The sequence below is a fragment of the Aptenodytes forsteri genome, unplaced genomic scaffold, assembly GCF_000699145.1.
Source record: "Aptenodytes forsteri isolate BGI_AS27 unplaced genomic scaffold, ASM69914v1 Scaffold87, whole genome shotgun sequence".
NCBI lineage: Eukaryota > Metazoa > Chordata > Aves > Sphenisciformes > Spheniscidae > Aptenodytes > Aptenodytes forsteri.
The window spans coordinates 1,278,231-1,295,607 of NW_008796041.1; the positions used below are offsets into that span (position 1 = coordinate 1,278,231).

The 17,377-nt window shown below is 37.9% G+C and overlaps 1 protein-coding gene across 1 annotated transcript; it reads left to right on the forward strand.

Moving 5' to 3' along the window:
• The first annotated feature begins 1,027 nt into the window (after positions 1–1,027).
• SEC61A2 (Sec61 translocon alpha 2 subunit) lies at positions 1,028–16,382 on the forward strand. The gene is made up of 11 exons (XM_009285540.2): positions 1,028–1,089; positions 4,965–5,030; positions 6,912–6,990; positions 10,357–10,488; positions 10,632–10,741; positions 11,361–11,514; positions 12,480–12,640; positions 13,717–13,914; positions 14,136–14,327; positions 14,482–14,558; positions 15,272–16,382. Exons 3-11 carry the CDS (start codon positions 6,930–6,932, stop codon positions 15,456–15,458), a joined length of 1,272 nt encoding a protein of 423 aa, XP_009283815.2. The 5' UTR covers positions 1,028–1,089; positions 4,965–5,030; positions 6,912–6,929; the 3' UTR covers positions 15,459–16,382.
• The last annotated feature ends 995 nt before the right edge of the window (positions 16,383–17,377 follow it).

Consider the following 17,377-nt stretch of genomic DNA (forward strand, 5'->3'; position numbering starts at 1 on the left):
CCTCCTCCCGAGCGGGTTTCCTTGCTGCCGGGCAGAGGGTGAGACGAGTCACCGCTTGGCACCGCTTTGTGCTGGGTTGTTTTTTTTTTTCCCTCTGGCCTTAATATTTTAACACGCGAGCCGTGCCGCCTTCTGTGGAGCAAGATGCATCTTCTGATGAGCTGTCTGAGGGCTTGGAATAAATAAAGGAGAAACATGTCATAGCAAAGCGTGAAAGTAAACATGGCATTTCGGCTTAACTTGGCCTGCAGCGTAATAAATGCATTTTCTTTGAAGAGGTACTGATGATTGTTTTCTACGGCTAGCCGAATGTGTTGGGGCTGGGAGGAATGTACAAGTTTTGGAGGACAAATTCCCCATCAAGCACATGCTTTTTAATTTTTTTTTTCCCAGAAAAAGAGCTCAAAACTGTTGAGCTTTTCTGTGTCTTTAAAGGAGAGACTGTGAAGAGAGATGTATCAAAAGTTAAAATAAAATCCCCCAAAGTTCTGATCAGAGTAAATGTTGCAGTGGTTTAAATTACGATTTCTAAACATATTTTAGCGATTGAATTATTTTCTCAACTAAATACTTCTGTAAAACACAAGATACTAATCTCTACATGGATACTTCTTGATGTCAGTATCCTTTGCTTCTGCGTTTAACTAGCACAGACTGATACTAGGTCATTTATTTTTAGATGGAATACAATTTGGTTCACTTCTGGTCATATATACAGTGCCACTTCTCATCTAAAATGATTCCAGCTGTGGTAAAAAGGATGGGCCATATCTGATTGGAACAGAATTATCTTTCACGGTTTTGCCCTGTTTTCAACTGTTTAAAGAAGAGAGCATTAGTTTTCAGACACTGAATTAGAGAGTGCGTTGATAAAATAATTCACTTATAAAGTGTTACTTACACTTTATTTTTTCCTCTAGAAGTTCAATACAGTTATATGAAGTTTTATAAATTCATGAAGTTTCATTAATATATTTTTCTCTCTTCTTTTGTGTGTCTGTGTTTGTTTTTTCTGGAACAGTAAAATTTTTAGAAGTTATTAAGCCGTTCTGTGCAGTCTTACCTGAAATCCAGAAACCGGAAAGAAAAGTGAGTGCCACGTTATGTTCCTACTTTTATTGGCTCATGGATAAGAGCATATTGTGATATTCCAGTCCACGCTCCAATATAAATACAGACAGTGGACCCTAAAATAGGATGTATTCTTTGGAGGAGGGAGAATCCATGTTAAGGTAAAAGATTACCATGATGATGAATTCTTAACAGCCTTCTGATAAGTTGTTCCACTTAGTAATTATGCTAACTAATTCTTAAATAAAAGTCTCATCTCTAGACTAAATTTATTTAGTTTCAGCTCTGTATGATTTGATCTATTTTAATACACTAGAACAGAGTTTTCAAGCTTTTTTTTTTCCCCTGTGGATACCACTGTTGTCTTTGAGTACTGGTCACAACTCCGGGCTTTGAGCTGGCTTATATATTACTTTGAAAAGGCTTGCGCTGCAATTCGGGAACCACAAATTTAGTTCTTCCTTTCCCACAAAATATTTTCTACTCCCATAGCTGTGATTCACCTTGATGAAGTGGGAAAGTGATCTGTGATATAGTTCAGGTAATTGCTCCCTGTTCGCCTCCTGGATGTGACACTTTTCTTGGTTCTGAAATCAGTGAACTGAGTTCATTTACAGCTGATCTCTCTATTTCCCTAGCCCTAGAAACTCCTTCCATTTCTCAGCACGTTTTCTAGATTAAAATTAGTTAATGTCTACAGATCAGAAAGAGGCCTGCCTTGTCAAAAAAAAGAACCCCACCCATTTTTTACTTCCAAAACTCAAGCAAGCACATATCGCCTAGGTGACAAAGGTTCCAATTCGAGTAACAAATTTACCTAATGTTCATTGTCATCACTGCCATGAAAATTCCTTAAGAGTTAAATGTTGATTTTTATATTCTTAAAAGGAAATGCATAGCTGGGAACATGACACCATCAGAGAGAATCCTTTTTTGTTGATGAGAGATTCCCGAAGGTTAGGATTGGCTGCAGAGATGTTTGTGCCAGTAACCATAGCTGAGCCTGCTGGATTGAATGGAGAAGATACAGTAAAAACTGCTGATTATTCCCCTCTGGAATTGATTTTTAAAAAGGTTGGGATTTATCCCCTGGCTCTTGGCTCCATCTGTCTTTCCTTGTTGCTTTCCAGCATCTTTCCCTCTTGGGACAGGTTTCCAAACAAATTATTTCAGTCAGACAAAGGCATCTTCAGAGCAGGAGTCTCCAGAGCCAAACCCTCTGCTAAGATTTGGATGCACCAGATCTGGGTGGAAGGTACCCATCTTTGTTTCTGTAGTGGTGAACCTTAGTGCAATCTTCTGGTGCTGATTTATGGTATATCAGTGATTAGCTGGTTACATCCATCCCATTTTTGTCTAGTGAAGTGGATGGGAAGAGGAAGCTAAGACAAATCTACAGATAGTGATGTTTCTGTAAAGCTCATCGGCAGTTGTGATTTTTCTCCTGTTTTTTTTCCACCTCCCTTTCTATTTGCCAGAGAGGAAGAGGGGCTTGATCTGCCCATGTCCTCCATCAGCAGATGAAGGATGCCCAGAGGAGTTGCCGAGATTCCTGTCCTCTCTATTTGGGTCACTTTGTCTTTATTACGATCTAGGTCACTGTCTAGGCAATGACTGCCAGTTGCCAGCTTTGTACAAATTTGAAGTGAAAATATAATTTGGAACATCTTTCCTAGACTGAAGAGCCCTTTGACCATTTTAAGTTATGTTCCTTGCTTGTGTGTAGTCTATCAAGTGGCCTAGGTCATTCTGCACAACTGTAATTCTTTATTTATTGTTTTCTTGCAAGCTGTTGCTGGCAGACATCATTAGTAATGGTTTTAGTGGGTTAGTTAAGGCCAGGACAAGAAATGAAGATAACAAAATAGAAAAAGAAATCTATTTTCTCTAAACTTGTATTGATTGTTAAGTGAAGATGAAGTTTTGATTCAGTTGGGCTCTCATAGAATCTTTTTGCCATTATTGTTGACGAGGGAAGTGGGCTTTTTCTGTCACTAGAAAGTGTTGCTTTTGTGTTTTGGCCAACTTGATTAACAGAAGTGATTGCTACTTTTTGTAGTTAGTAGTATCGGTTCATATTTCCCTCATATACACAGATTTTCTAAGTAGAACACACTGTTCAGAACACAAAGAAGATGATGCCTAAATCCCTTCATTTTCACAAGTTTTAAGAAAAATGTCAAAGGAATAAAATGTCCAACTGAATCTGATCAGATGATGAGATGTACTGTCCCTGTGCTTGTTACCATTTGTGGCTGGAATATTTTGATACCAGTCTATATTCTGCTGTTCCTGGCATATGGACTCAGATGCCTCCTTTTTCTTTTTTGTTTTTTTGAATCATAGAGACTGTTTTCCTTGTGGATAACTGTGATTTGGGTGATGCAGAATTTCTCTAATGCTCATATTCACCACAGTTACAGGGAGAGCCAGAGCAATTGTAGAGCTTGGCTGATACCTCAGAAGCTAAGGTTAACTCTTGGGCTGCAGAGACGATTTGGTTAAGCATTTTTCTTTTTAGAAGTCTGTACTGGTAAAGTGGGTCAGCACTGCATAAAGTCTAACACAAGATACTGTTTAGATTTATTTACTGCTGTCACTATTTTTCTTTTTTTAACTTTGTACTGTAAGTATTTTTAGCATCTGGCCTCTTTTAAAAGAGTGAGGCAGTATCAGTAAACAAATTAAATTACTGGGATTATTTTGCTTCTGAGTAAGTGCATGATTTTCACTTACAAAGGTATAGACTACTTTCTGAGTTTTCTTTTGCTTGAGAAGCCATGCTGCTGTGTTGGTTTGTAGTTTCTCATTTGTGGGTATTCAGTACCTACAAAACCAGGCACTAATCCTTTTTCTTGTTACTTCTCTACAGGCAGATTCAGTGGTTGGAGACAGAAAGCTAGTGTATCTGCTGTATCTATCTTACGTGTTAGTTCATGTCATGTTTTAGTAGCTGCTGTACTCTTGTGAACACATTTACCCTAATGTTTACGGTCCATGGAGGAGAGGTGGGAACTTGAACATAACGCTGCATCTTAGCTCTCTCTGGTCTCTTCAAGTGCATTTCTTTTATCGCATGCTTTGAGTAATCCTCTGGTTCAAACTTAAATCTTGTGATTCTTCTCTTCTTGCACCTGGCACTGGTTACAGTTGCCTCAAATGTTGTGACCCTGAGATTCTCTTCAATGTATTAGTGACTAATCGTTGTTGATCTGACATTCTTTTTAAAGTAATATATAATCTACATCAATAAAAATATTTTGGAGGGAAAAAAGAGTCTTTAAAAATTATTTTGTGGTCTGTGTTCATGAACATAATGGTGAATTTAAGATTCCTCTAACACCCTTTGAAGAACTTAACTCTAAATATTTTGAATTGCTATCCAAAACTCATGGTTCTTTTTTATCGCTTGTCTTCACAGCAGTTAAATCTCTTTAAAAACTTCATAGTGCTTTAGTTTAGTAACTTCCAGTCGTACAAAACAGTGCCTCCAATCTGCTGAAGGCTAGAGCACTAGTCACCGAAGATAATTTTTTTGCATTAATCTTTCATGTTTGCTCTGGTATATCCATGTTTTTAGCCATACTGTTGCTTTTCTGTAAATACCCCCTATATTAGGATACTATATATAAAATATATTCTACTGACTGAACGTCACCTACAGTCTCTGCCAGATGCCATATAAGTTTTCTTTGACTACACAGAAGCCCATGACTGACTGTCTCTATAAAATCTGAAATCATATTAAAAATAAATTCTAATGGGAAACGATGCCTTCTAGTTCAATATCTTCGCATGCAATTCTGAATGATAGAGCATTTAGTACTAATGTGAGAGTACAGTGAAAATTCTACATACGATGAACACGTTAATCTCTACAATCTGTTCTGTAGATCCAGTTCAGAGAGAAGGTACTATGGACGGCTATCACGCTCTTCATTTTCTTAGTATGCTGCCAGGTAGGTATTGATGGTTTCTGTGTTTCAGAAAATGTGTGTTCTGTACATCTAAAATAGAATGCTAAAAGTGTCAGAAGTTCTTGTTTCATGTTGACCTACCAGTTTCAGTTACGTATTTTTATGGCTAAGTATTTAAAGTTCAGTTAAAGAAACCTGATTCTCTGAAATAGTCTTTATTATTGATTGTATATGTTTTCAGAAATTAATGCTTTCTATTTAGTCTAAAATATATAATGTTTTTTCTTTTTATATGAAAGATCCTATCAAATGATGATACTGGCTGCAGAGTAAACAGCCAAGCTAATTATTCATTGAGTAGTCTAAACAAACTGAGCAGTATCGTGCATTCTTTACCCTCTGTTCATAGATAAATTTAAATTTGAGCAGAAACAAGTTTGAAAGTGAAATAAAGTGACTGTTTTTACCTGATTCCTCTTGAACAAGCTGATGGGTAGTAAAGGTAGCAGAAAAATGGTTTTCTGAGGTGTTTAAGTTGACATTTAGAACTTGTTTTTTTGTCAATATACTGGCAAAGATGTTAGCTAAAACCCCTCCAAAACACAGGTCTTCAAACGTTTATGTGATCTTTATTACTCATAGTTGTAGGAGTTTCTGGAACCTGTACCTGGGTTGTAAACAGATAATGTTGTTTTTGTTTTTTTTTTTTTAAAGAATGCTTAGATACTGCAGAAAATGAGAATCCATGTATTACTTGATAGATATTTTTTAGAACTTTTAGACCTCTTAGAACATTTAAAATGAACTGTACTCCAAAAAAAGTACACCTTCAGAATCAGGCTTTTTAGGTTATATTTATTAACTTACCCATTCCAGACTCTGGAGCAGTAGTTTAATAATTTTTGTTTACACCTCTGAAGGACTGTTGAAAGGCTAAAACCCAGCTCTTGTACCTACCTGTTTTTTTGGAAGGAGGCGGGAATGATACTAGAGCTAGAAGAACACATAGTTTATCTGTGTTTCCTGGCTGCTGGATACATGCATAATTAAGATTTTTAATCTATACAAAGATTACAGTAGTTGAATAGGAAATCAGATGGTGCAGACTAGAGTTTTCAGGAATTCATCTGTAAGATTGCCTGGATTCCTCGTCTACTGTTTCTGGGATTAAGAAGAGTTTTAAAGAGCTTAAAACCCCTTAGTATTGATGTATAGAACGTTGGGGGTTCTGTATAAATTTGGCTAACTTTGACAGTTCCATATGGGATATTTTGAAACATATTCCCAGCTGTAGAATTTGAATATTTAAACCTGCTGGAGGAAGATATTTACATTGTAGTTTATGCTATATCTTTAATTTGTACTGAAAAGAAATTCCATTAAAAAAAAAATAACAAAAAACCTGCTTTCTTCTGTCTTCTCAAAGATGTTTTGCTACAAGTTGTTTCCCCCCCCACCTTAACTAAAAATTGCTGCAAACATTTTTATGAAATAAATAATGGAATATCATCTAATATTTTTCCCTGTTCTGTTAATGATTTGTGGGGGCTAACCTATTTATTTTATGCTTTTTCGGTTCTGTTGGGGGGTTGTAGTACTCCAGAACCGCATACATCGGGCATTTACATCTTCATCTTTCGTCATCTGGTTTATGTGCACTGACTCTTCTCTTTAGGGGTTTCTGCTTTTTCCTGTAGAAAGGTGTTAGTTTACATAGTTTAGTCCTCTGAGTCATATCCCAGTTGGAGGATTAAAATAGATGGTGTCAGTATATCTGTTATTGTATGCTCTGCTTTAATTTTACAAAAAGTTGGAATAAATTATATTAAACAGTATAACAGTTGAATCATTGCACGTTAAGGTTTTTGGATTAATGCAAGGTTTCTTTGTATATCTGCTTAACGCCACTGTGCACTTTGACAGATACCTTTGTTTGGAATCATGTCATCAGATTCTGCAGATCCGTTCTACTGGATGCGAGTCATTCTTGCATCAAACAGAGGTTAGTAGATTATTCCTTTCTCTGTTTTGTAGCGGTATAAACAGACCAGGAGAAAAACGGTTGGCTGCTAAATTTCATACAACCCAGATGTCATGTTGAAACACTTTGTAAAGTTCTTGACACAGATGTAATTAAAATTCACTGATACTTGAGGAGTACTTCATCTTGGGAATGGGGTTTCTTTTGACGTGCAGATGAGATTAATCTTGATTCTCAAGTTTTGGGATGATTCTGTTTCAAATTGTAGAGCAGTCTTTTTCTGATTAATATATGGGACAGGGAATCTTCTGCCCCACCACTTAACGAATGGGACTAACATGCAGTATGAGAGTGTTGACTAGAAAATACCTTATGTGTGCAAGTCAGTTACGCCTCATAATCTTTTGGCAAAATTATGGGTGAGCAATTTTATAGGTGGGAAAGCTAAGGGCAGAGATGATTAGGCTTATAGTTTAGCAAAGCCAAACGAACTTATTTTAGAATAGGCAAGTGGATCCCAACCAAATGTATAAGAAGACTTTAATGCTAGAAGTCTAAAACTTAAGAGGGGTGACCTGGCATGCATGACTCTAAATGGGGACGCTGACTTCCTCTGTATCATGGAAGATTGGCTGGAAGTAAGAAAATCAGTGGAACCCCCTAATGTGAAGGTACAAATTATTTAAGAATGGCAAATTTTGTCACACCAGTGAAGATAATAAATTAAGGTAAATAAGTTAGCTGTTTCAAACTCTACTGCAGAATGTAGAACAAAAAGCCCAAGTGGGAAAGTTAGTTTATGCCTAAGTCAACTGACTAGATGTCGTTGGAGGATGCGAGGTAAAGACTAAAGCTTTTGACATCCTAATTTTCTTGCTGTTGGAGAAGTAGAGATTTCCGTAAGAGATGACATGATATTTTACACAGTACTGAACAGTGTTTAGACTGTAGGATGCAAATATGAAAGAACCACATTATAATGACTTTAATGCTTTCACATTTTACATTTTGGTAGCAGGGAAAACACTAAAAAAAAAGAAAAAATAATTGTGCAATAATGCTTAAAATTTTTAAAACATAGAAATGAGGACTCTGGTAGTTAGGCAGAAATGAAAAGAAGACTCCAGACAATAGGGGAGGTGCTCAAAAACCCTTTGTTAAATTCAGATTACTTATTAAAGGCTCTTCAGGAAATTAAGCTATTGCGGGATAAAAGGGAAGACCTAATGGCTTAAGAACTGGTTGAAAAGATCAGAAGAAATGTCTGTACAAATCTGTAAGGCGCCACAAATTGAATATTGCACACAGTTCTAATTTACCATGCCACAAAGGATATAGTGGAACTAAAAAAATCACTCGGGAAAAGGCACCAGGGAGAATCTAATGTAGATATTAATCTATAGAAAGAGATCCTAAAAAATAAGGATTCTTTGCCATGAAATGTGCATATCCCAAATGTCTTTTACGTCTTCATCTCTGGAAAAAAGTGGATAGGGAACGGACAGTCACTTTTTCCTTACACTGTAAGAGGGAAGGGGCAGCCAATGGTATTATTAAGCGGTATGTGTAACTGAAAGTTTCTGAATAAATTACTGGCAGAAGTTGCCAGAAGCAGTTTCTGAATAAATGACTGATAGATGGGAAAAGGAAAATACGGAATGATACTTCCCCCCAAAAAGGGGCCCCTTTCAGAGATGGGGTGTGAGGATAGATAAGCTTCTAGGCTGATCAGCTACAGATACACTGTTTCCACTGCTTTTCACCTTCCATATGACCTTACAGACCATGCTTTCCCTGTCACTGGTTCTTGTTGAGAACTTGTGTCTGCAGTGGCTAAACAGTTTTTTATTAATAATTTTCTTGGTAATTTTATGATGGAACACCACTGTACTACACGTGAGAGCAGAGTTCCACTTAAATGTACAGAACTGAAAAGAATTGTAAGCTGATTCTCTTTTGAATCTCTCTGGTGGATATTGTGACTTAACATCAGAAAAAATGTGCATTATTTATGTCCCTTGAGTGGCCATGTAAAGGATGGTGAAGAAGTAATTTGATCTGGCTTAACTGAATATTGAACTTGTAAAATGTGTCCTTACCCAAATTTTTTTCTTTAAGGTTCCAGCTTGGGAAATGTGCAAAGTTTTATTACTTGGTAGTTCTAGTTTCTTAATTTTCATCCAGATTTTCAACGTTTTGGTTTTTTAAGCTTTCAACATCTTCAGATAGGAGAAAATTTCCTGGTATTAACTGAAGGACAAATTAAATTTCAAAAAGTAATCTCTTTATAATGTTGTTGCTCCAAAAAGATGATGTGGAAGAACGTTTCTGTATTGAGATGGGAGAACTTATTGTACAGGCAAGAGGCAGGCTATTTTCCTGAGTTTAATTGCTTTGTGTACATTCAGTTCTGCTCCCATACCGCATTATAATATAAGTCAAGCAGGTGTCGGTACTTGAACAAGACCTTGCTGAGAATATTTCTAAATTAGAGTATCGGGTGGTAGTTCTGGTGTTGCAGGTGCATCAGTCTGAGGATGCAGGCAAAGTGAGCGATGCCCCAGTTTTTATTACACCAGATGAAGTGATTGGGAGGGAAAACCAGGCAGGTTTTCTGGAACACACACCTATGTGCTGCAGCAGTAGTGTTTTATGAAGTTATATCGCCCTGTTTGAGTTGTATACAGTTGGAAGCTGAGATCTCGGTGACATTGCGCCAGTAGGTGAATTGGCAGCGTAGAGCATCTTTAATGACATGCGTTTGTTTTGTTAAGTACTAGTTTCATCTTAAACTTCTGTGCTCTTAACTAGAGTCAGTGATTCCAAGAGTGGCGTTATCAGCCACTGTGGATCTGCAGCATCTTCCTTGTGGTCTTCAAAATTAAACTTTTGGAAAATGGGACAGTTGAAGCACTGACAGAGTAAACAAGCAGGGACAAGGTGCTTTCCAGTGAAAGGTTCCTTGATACAATATGCCAAAAAGCTGAGCTTCAGTGTGCGCTGTCCTTAAGTGTTAGCATCGTTTCACAAAAAATACTTCAAGTGAAAAGCTACATAGGTTTCTCATGCTGCCTTCAAAATTACAGATTTTAACACAGCAGCCTTCTTTTGTGAGGAGATAACGGTCTTTGTTTTCATAGAATCATAGAATAGTTTGGGTTGGAAGGGACCTCTAAAGGTCATCTAGTCCAGCCCCCCTGCCGTGGGCAGGGACATCTTCAACTAGATCAGGTTTTGGTCATACCTGTACTGGAATATACGTTTGAAGCGTTATGAAAAATGTTCCTTATAGGTCAGAAACCTTTCAACAGACCTAATATTCTATGAGTATAACTCTTTAGCAGAGATGTTTGAATGGCAATTGTATTAATTTTTCTTCCTGTTTAGGTACTTTGATGGAATTAGGTATCTCACCCATTGTGACATCTGGTCTGATCATGCAGCTGCTAGCTGGAGCGAAGATCATTGAAGTTGGTGATACTCCAAAAGACAGAGCCTTGTTCAATGGAGCTCAGAAATGTGAGCACTGTTCCAATTAAAATTAATAAGCATATTTTTATTCTTGGGAAAGCAGCCTGCCTAAGTGATACTAGATGTGAGATTTCTTTGGTAGGTGATTTTGGCAGATTTTTTTAAAGGATTTGCTTTCTCTCTTGTTTTAGTATTTGGGATGATTATTACCATTGGGCAAGCCATTGTGTATGTTATGACTGGAATGTATGGAGATCCTGCTGAAATGGGTGCTGGAATTTGTCTTCTTATTATAATTCAGGTTTGTAATGAGCTATTTTGTGTGTAACTGAGACTGGTTAGATACAGTGTAGCTGGAAGGAAAAATCTTTCTATGTCTGGTTGCCATATATTTATTTATTTTTAATGCTATAAAGCATCATCCTTTGTATCTGTCTGTCTATATATGAGAAATTCTAAATATTCCATAAAGGAGGAGAAAGTTGGGATAGTTAATATCAAAAATGTTTCAGATAGGAGTGGCTGTTTGATTCAAAATACAGGACTTAGTAGACTTTGAAAGCAGTAGCTGCTGTTCAGTACCATGGAGGATTCCTCACTAAAGGGCACAGATGCAGCTTGGAGACATTATCCTGTAGAGCAAAGCAGTAAATGCACAAACTTAAACGCTTTTTTGAAAAAAGTGCTTACTGAGTAATCTGTTTGCTAGCGTCAGTGTTGAAATGTCACAGAGGTCATTGCCAGGTGAGATGCGCAGGCATTTGTACGTCAGAGGGCAGAAATACTGCATAAATGATATTTAGATGAAAAACTTCATGATCACTCTCCAACATGATGAAAATACTGAAGCAGGGAATTAATACATAATCCTTGACTTGATTTATTCTTCTTTCTGCTCAGTTTTGTTTCTTTTCCCACAGCTGTTTGTTGCTGGTTTGATTGTGTTGCTGTTAGATGAGTTGCTACAGAAAGGTTATGGCTTGGGGTCTGGTATTTCCCTGTTTATTGCCACCAATATCTGTGAAACCATTGTCTGGAAGGCTTTTAGTCCCACTACCATCAACACTGGCAGAGGTACGTGTGCGATTACAGTTAGTTACAACCTGTTTCAGTGGATGTATGCTATACATAAACTATCAGATGTTTATCAGATGGATACTAAAAAAAATGTTTTAATGTGTGATGATTGACTGCTGAAGTCAATTTCCTAACATTGAAGATGAAAATGTCTGACTTAGGTGAAGATTAATAACCTACAAGTTTGCCTTTGCTGATTTGAATTGCGGTAGTTAAAATGGGACTTGAAGCCCCTTGGCTGAAGATTTTTGGATTTCCAAACCGAAATAGTCTTGTTTTAGCATCATTTAGTCGATAGAAATAGAGAAGGTAAGAAATTCTGTATATTCAGAGGAGTTGTTCATGATCCAACTGTTGTTGGTGGCTATAGGATACTTTTATAGTTGGTGTCTCCAAATTACTTTAAGCTGGTTTGATTCTTCAGAGACTACCATCTCTTCATTCCTCAGCCAGTCTTTCGACATCTGGTTGTCCTGAGACCCTAGAAGTGCCAAGTTAAGATACAGCCTGTTTGCATCAAGAAGTTAACTAGCTCAATGTATACATTTGAAATCCTGAGCCATGTTTTTAGTTTGCTTTCATTTTCACTTGATTTTTAGTAGTTCTGTCTGTTGCATTTTATTACTGCTTTTCTAAAGCTGTTTTTCTCCTCGTTTATTATTTCTTCTTCCAATCATCCTCCTGCCCCCAGAAAAGAAAGGAAAGGAGTATTCTTTCCTGTGTGTGACTTGTTGGTTTTTGGTTTATTTTTTGACCAGGAATAATGTTTTGGTAGATTATTCTACACTCTATAAACTAAAACAGAATCCTGTGTTGTGATTTATTTGTCGTAACAGGATTTATGTCCCATTGTATCTGATTTTATATGCGTCATTCTTAAAATTTCCAAAAGAAAGATACTATTTTTTTAATGTTTTTAATTTACAGATTAAAACGTCTTTTACTTTTTTTGCTTCGTGCAGGAACAGAGTTTGAGGGTGCTGTGATTGCATTATTTCATCTTCTGGCTACACGAACCGACAAAGTCCGGGCTTTGCGGGAGGCTTTTTACCGACAGAATTTGCCCAATCTCATGAATCTGATTGCTACAGTATTTGTATTTGCTGTAGTCATATATTTTCAGGTAAAATGAGAAATTCCTCATAGTAGACGCTGCAGTTGTTGGGGAAAAATGCAAAAGTTGAACTAGAGCAACTGAAGTATCTTAGCTTTGAGTAAGGAACTCTTTTTGTTTCAATATTACTATTTCAGTAACATACCTCTGTGACAGTACAGCTGTTAAATTTTATAGCCAGACGTACTTGTACTCAGGCAGTGAGGTAATCTCACATTCCATTAAATGCCATACATGCTATGAGGTATTTTTACTAAAAACGGATTCTGGATCTGCAGTGGTTGTATCACACGAATAATATACTTGATATTCATAGTTGACTTAAAAGAATACCTTTGGACAGAACTAAAGAACCTTGCTGCTTTGGGATGTGCATGGTACAGATCCGTTCTAGAACACAACCGTGTAATTAATGCATGGCTTTCTGTTTTTCCTTAATTTTCTTGAAATACTTAGCTAGTATTTCTTTTTAAATTTAAGTATTTACTAAAATGGACACTGAAGGAGGTCCATGTGGTGATTTTTTTTCTTTTTTTTTGTGTGTGTGTGGCTAAAAAGTGTTTTTTTTTTTTCTTAATTTTCTTTTTTTTTGTGTGTGTGGCTAAAAAGTGGTTTTTTTTTCTTATTTTTTTTTTTTAAGCTGTTGAGTCAGAGTGCTGGCAAAAAAGTGAATTATCTGGTTTTCAAATCCATGTGGCTTTTCTTGGGTCTGCTCAGATAGGAGCCTGCCCCAGAAAACAGAAGGCTACTACACAGAAGTCTGCTGTTAACTGGCTCGTTAAATTAAGCCATTAAAGGCTTTTATCAAACCTTATTCTATAAAGTGTATTTTAGAGGCGCATCATTTAGCAGATGAGAGAGAATGTTTATGTAAGAAGAATGCAATACAACCAAGCAGTAACACTTAGAAATCCTTAAAATTTGTAATCCAGACTGTAGCAGAAAGCCTTTGGGTTTTACTGTCTGAGACCTTGCAGTCCTTGTCTATCTAGCGAGAACCCCAAGGTCAGGAGTGGCTTTTAGGCATGCTAGGAACACCTTCTGTCTTGGAAATAAACTGGGTGCATTTGTGTTCTTTCCCGTAGGGATTTCGTGTTGATTTACCTATCAAGTCTGCACGATACCGTGGACAGTACAGTAGCTATCCTATCAAGCTCTTTTATACCTCCAACATTCCCATCATTCTGCAGTCTGCCTTAGTTTCGAACCTCTATGTTATTTCCCAGATGTTGTCTGTCCGTTTTAGTGGCAACTTCTTGGTGAACTTATTAGGACAGTGGGCAGTAAGTATTTTAGCACTTTTTTAACTGCATAAAATTATATGTATATATTACTTCGTTGTGAAACTTTGGTATTTAACCAGCAGAAAACTGGAAGACTTACTTTTTAACATTTGTATACAAAAGCTGTTTGAAACGTTGAAGAGGAATTCCTCTATCAATACAGGATAGGAATGTGAGATCTGCGAGAAATAACTAATTGCCTTTTTCTTCCCCTCTCACAGGATGTCAGTGGCGGTGGCCCTGCTCGCTCTTATCCTGTTGGTGGCCTGTGCTACTACTTGTCCCCTCCAGAATCCATGGGTGCAATATTTGAGGATCCTGTCCATGTAATAGTTTATATAATATTTATGTTGGGATCCTGTGCGTTCTTCTCAAAGACTTGGATTGAGGTGTCTGGGTCATCAGCAAAAGATGTAGGTGTTCTGATAAACGTGCCTCAATGTTTTCAAACGCTGCCTCTAATTTAGAACTGACTGGGCTACTAACAACTGATCAGTTATTACTCTGACTAGATATCAGGTGACTACGAAACACCGCAGCAGTTTCATAAAATTATGGTTTTTGCAGGTTGCCAAGCAACTCAAAGAACAGCAGATGGTGATGAGAGGCCACAGGGATACTTCAATGGTTCATGAGCTTAACAGGTAAGGAAAGGCTGACGTCCAACAGTGCCGCTGTACCGGGCAGTTAAGAGCGCTGGGGAGGTGTTGACCGGAGCAGATACTCTCGGAAAAATCTGAGACCTGTTTCCACTGCAAATGTCAAGATTGTTCCCATTCAGCTGTCGCCTTTCATAGTAACATCGAAGATGTTTATAGCAGTAGTTAAGAGATTAACCCGTAGTCTCTTTTGTTGAAGTGGCATAATGAGGGAATTTGGGTTGAATCCCTTCCATGTTTGTAAAAGGAAGATCCCTTGATTTTTACAGGTGTTTAATTTACCATTACTGAACTAAGATGACACCACAAAAGCGGTATTTTATGCAGTATTGCAAAGCCTGCAGATCTATACTGAAAGGTAGATTTATCCCTACATATTTCAGTCAAAGCAGTTATTCTTGGTCCCGTGGAGGTTACCTAGCATGCCCACATATAAAATTGTTGTACTTTTAATTGAAAAACTTTGCCAGCGTTCAATTATTCACACAGCTTTCCTATCAGTGAATATTTATTTTAGTTTCTACGTTGTGCAAACACGGAAGATGGTAAGAGCTAATGGCAGAGTTGCATTTGCAATGCTAAATTTGTTGCTCGATGTTCTAGTTGGTTGTTTTAGTAGTAGATGTATTGTTAGAATCTTTGGATGAAAATCCACGATGATGAATACTTTCTTCTTTCCTCTTTTTTCGTTGGCACAGGTATATCCCTACGGCAGCTGCATTTGGTGGTTTGTGCATTGGTGCCCTTTCAGTATTGGCTGACTTTCTAGGAGCCATTGGGTCCGGCACTGGCATTCTGCTTGCAGTCACTATTATTTATCAGTATTTTGAAATATTTGTAAAAGAACAGGCTGAAGTTGGAGGAGTAGGTGCATTATTTTTCTAGATGTCCAAATATTTCATGGTTTGTGTGAAAGGGAAAGTATTTTGACAACATGCGTCATTTAGTCCAATAATGCTATTTTCTTTTTACTTGTTTTAAAGTGCGACCTGTCCCATTACTGTAATGGGCATTGAGCAATGCCTGTGTGCAGCATTAGTACCAGCTGCCTTAAGAATAAAGTTTACATTATCTTGTTTAAGTATTATCTAGTGTTGCCTGTAATGCTGGAAACCAATTCATCTACCTTGCTGTTCAAACACTACAGTGAGATGGTAAAATTTATCAGTTTGATACCGGTAAACATTTTTGCACACAGCATTAAAACGTTAACTTCATTTCCCTGTCCTTAACAGGAAAAAATAAAATAAAATCTGAGTTCGGATTGCCACGTGCCAGTATTCGTGACAAAATTTATTTGTAGCCCATATTTTACATCAGGTTTTTTTATACTTTTTTAACTTGCATTTCCCCATCATCGAACTCGGCACTCCTTATTCCTTTGCGGTGTCTCCACCCAGGCACCCTTCTCTTAGCTCTAAGGCTGGACAAGCAAACATTTTACCGGAGACTGATACTCATCTCACCTGTGAGCTGGTTCTGCGGTGGGTTTGCTGCATCGCCGGGCCTGGGGCACTGCCGTTTCTTGCCCTGGGCCTCCTGTGAGGCAGCAATGGTTAGCTGCTGTCATGCTAGCGAGTCAGCCCAGTAGTTTTCCTTAAACACATACTCGTGAAAACTGTGCCACTGAAACTTCATGTCCACTTTGCTTTTGTGAGTCTGAAGAACAAGGCCTGGTTCCTAAGGCGGCGTTCAGAGAAGGGAAAGGGGGGGAACGAGGAGTTCCTGCTGAAAACTTATTTATGTTGTCGCACTTTACAGTGGCGATGTAACAACTGTAAACGTTAGACAATAAACTTATTTAATTAAGCTCTCTCCTGTGTCTTATCTGTGCAAGATGTGATTCATAGGCAGTTTTTGATCATTCCTAACATGCTTTGTTAGCGAGGTAGGTCTGGAAGGCTCCTTTTTTTATCTTTATCCTTTCTCTTTCTAGAATATAGTTCTGATCAGTTTTGAGCAGCCTTAATTAAAAAACAACTCTCTGGATTCCTCCCCCTAAAATCATTGAGCTTTGCTGCTCAGCTGTAATCGGTGACTTTTTCCCTTTGATGTCACATTTTGATCTCTTCTGTCTTCTCTCATGCTTAACTTGAAAGTAACTTTGTGTTGTTTGTGAAGGTAAGAAAATCTTAAGCAAGTTTTCCGCTTCATTTCTAAGTGAGGTAAATCTTCCTAATTATGCATGCTCATCCAAATTTATTTCAGAGGCAAGACTTTGATATTAGCATATGTTCATTACAACTCCTAGATCCTAACCTTTAAGCAGTGGTGGTGGTTTACCTAATTAGAAGCAGTCGACTGTGCACAGGTACACTGAAGGTTTGTTTGGCAGAAGATTTACCTAGAAGTGATTAGACGGAACTAAGGTGCGGCCTGGATACACGGATGTGTCCCAGGGAGAGGGAGAACTGCAGGGCTGCGCTGTCTCGGGGCATGTAGGTAAGCCCATACCTTAAACGGAATCCCCTGGCTGGGTCCTGCACCAGTGGACGTTGTGTTGTTACTGTCGTCATCACTGTCGTCATCGCTGTCGGAGTCTCTATTTTCTTAGGTCAAACAAACCAATTTTCTCTTTCCTGGGAGAAGGAAGCAACACCTTCAGGTCTAAACCATAAAAGGAAGTTCCAGAAACTGCAGTTTTAAACACTGCAGCTAGAGCATGCGCGCTGTGTCCCCGGGTAGCTGTTGCTGCTGCTTCTATTGCAGAAAATTACCTATAGTTGTTCAAAGGCTGCTGCCTGCGGACGAGAGAGAAGTGCGCTCTTCCTGCTGTCTTCATCTTCAACAGACGGTGTTACACC

Coding starts and splice junctions, on each gene's coding strand:
- SEC61A2 (XM_009285540.2), top strand. CDS start 6,930: ATGTCATCAGATTCTGCAGATCCGTTCTACTGGATGCGAGTCATTCTT. Junction 10,489..10,631: donor GTTCAATGGAGCTCAGAAAT/GTGAGCACTGTT, acceptor CTCTTGTTTTAG/TATTTGGGATGATTATTACC. Junction 13,915..14,135: donor ACTTATTAGGACAGTGGGCA/GTAAGTATTTTA, acceptor CCCCTCTCACAG/GATGTCAGTGGCGGTGGCCC.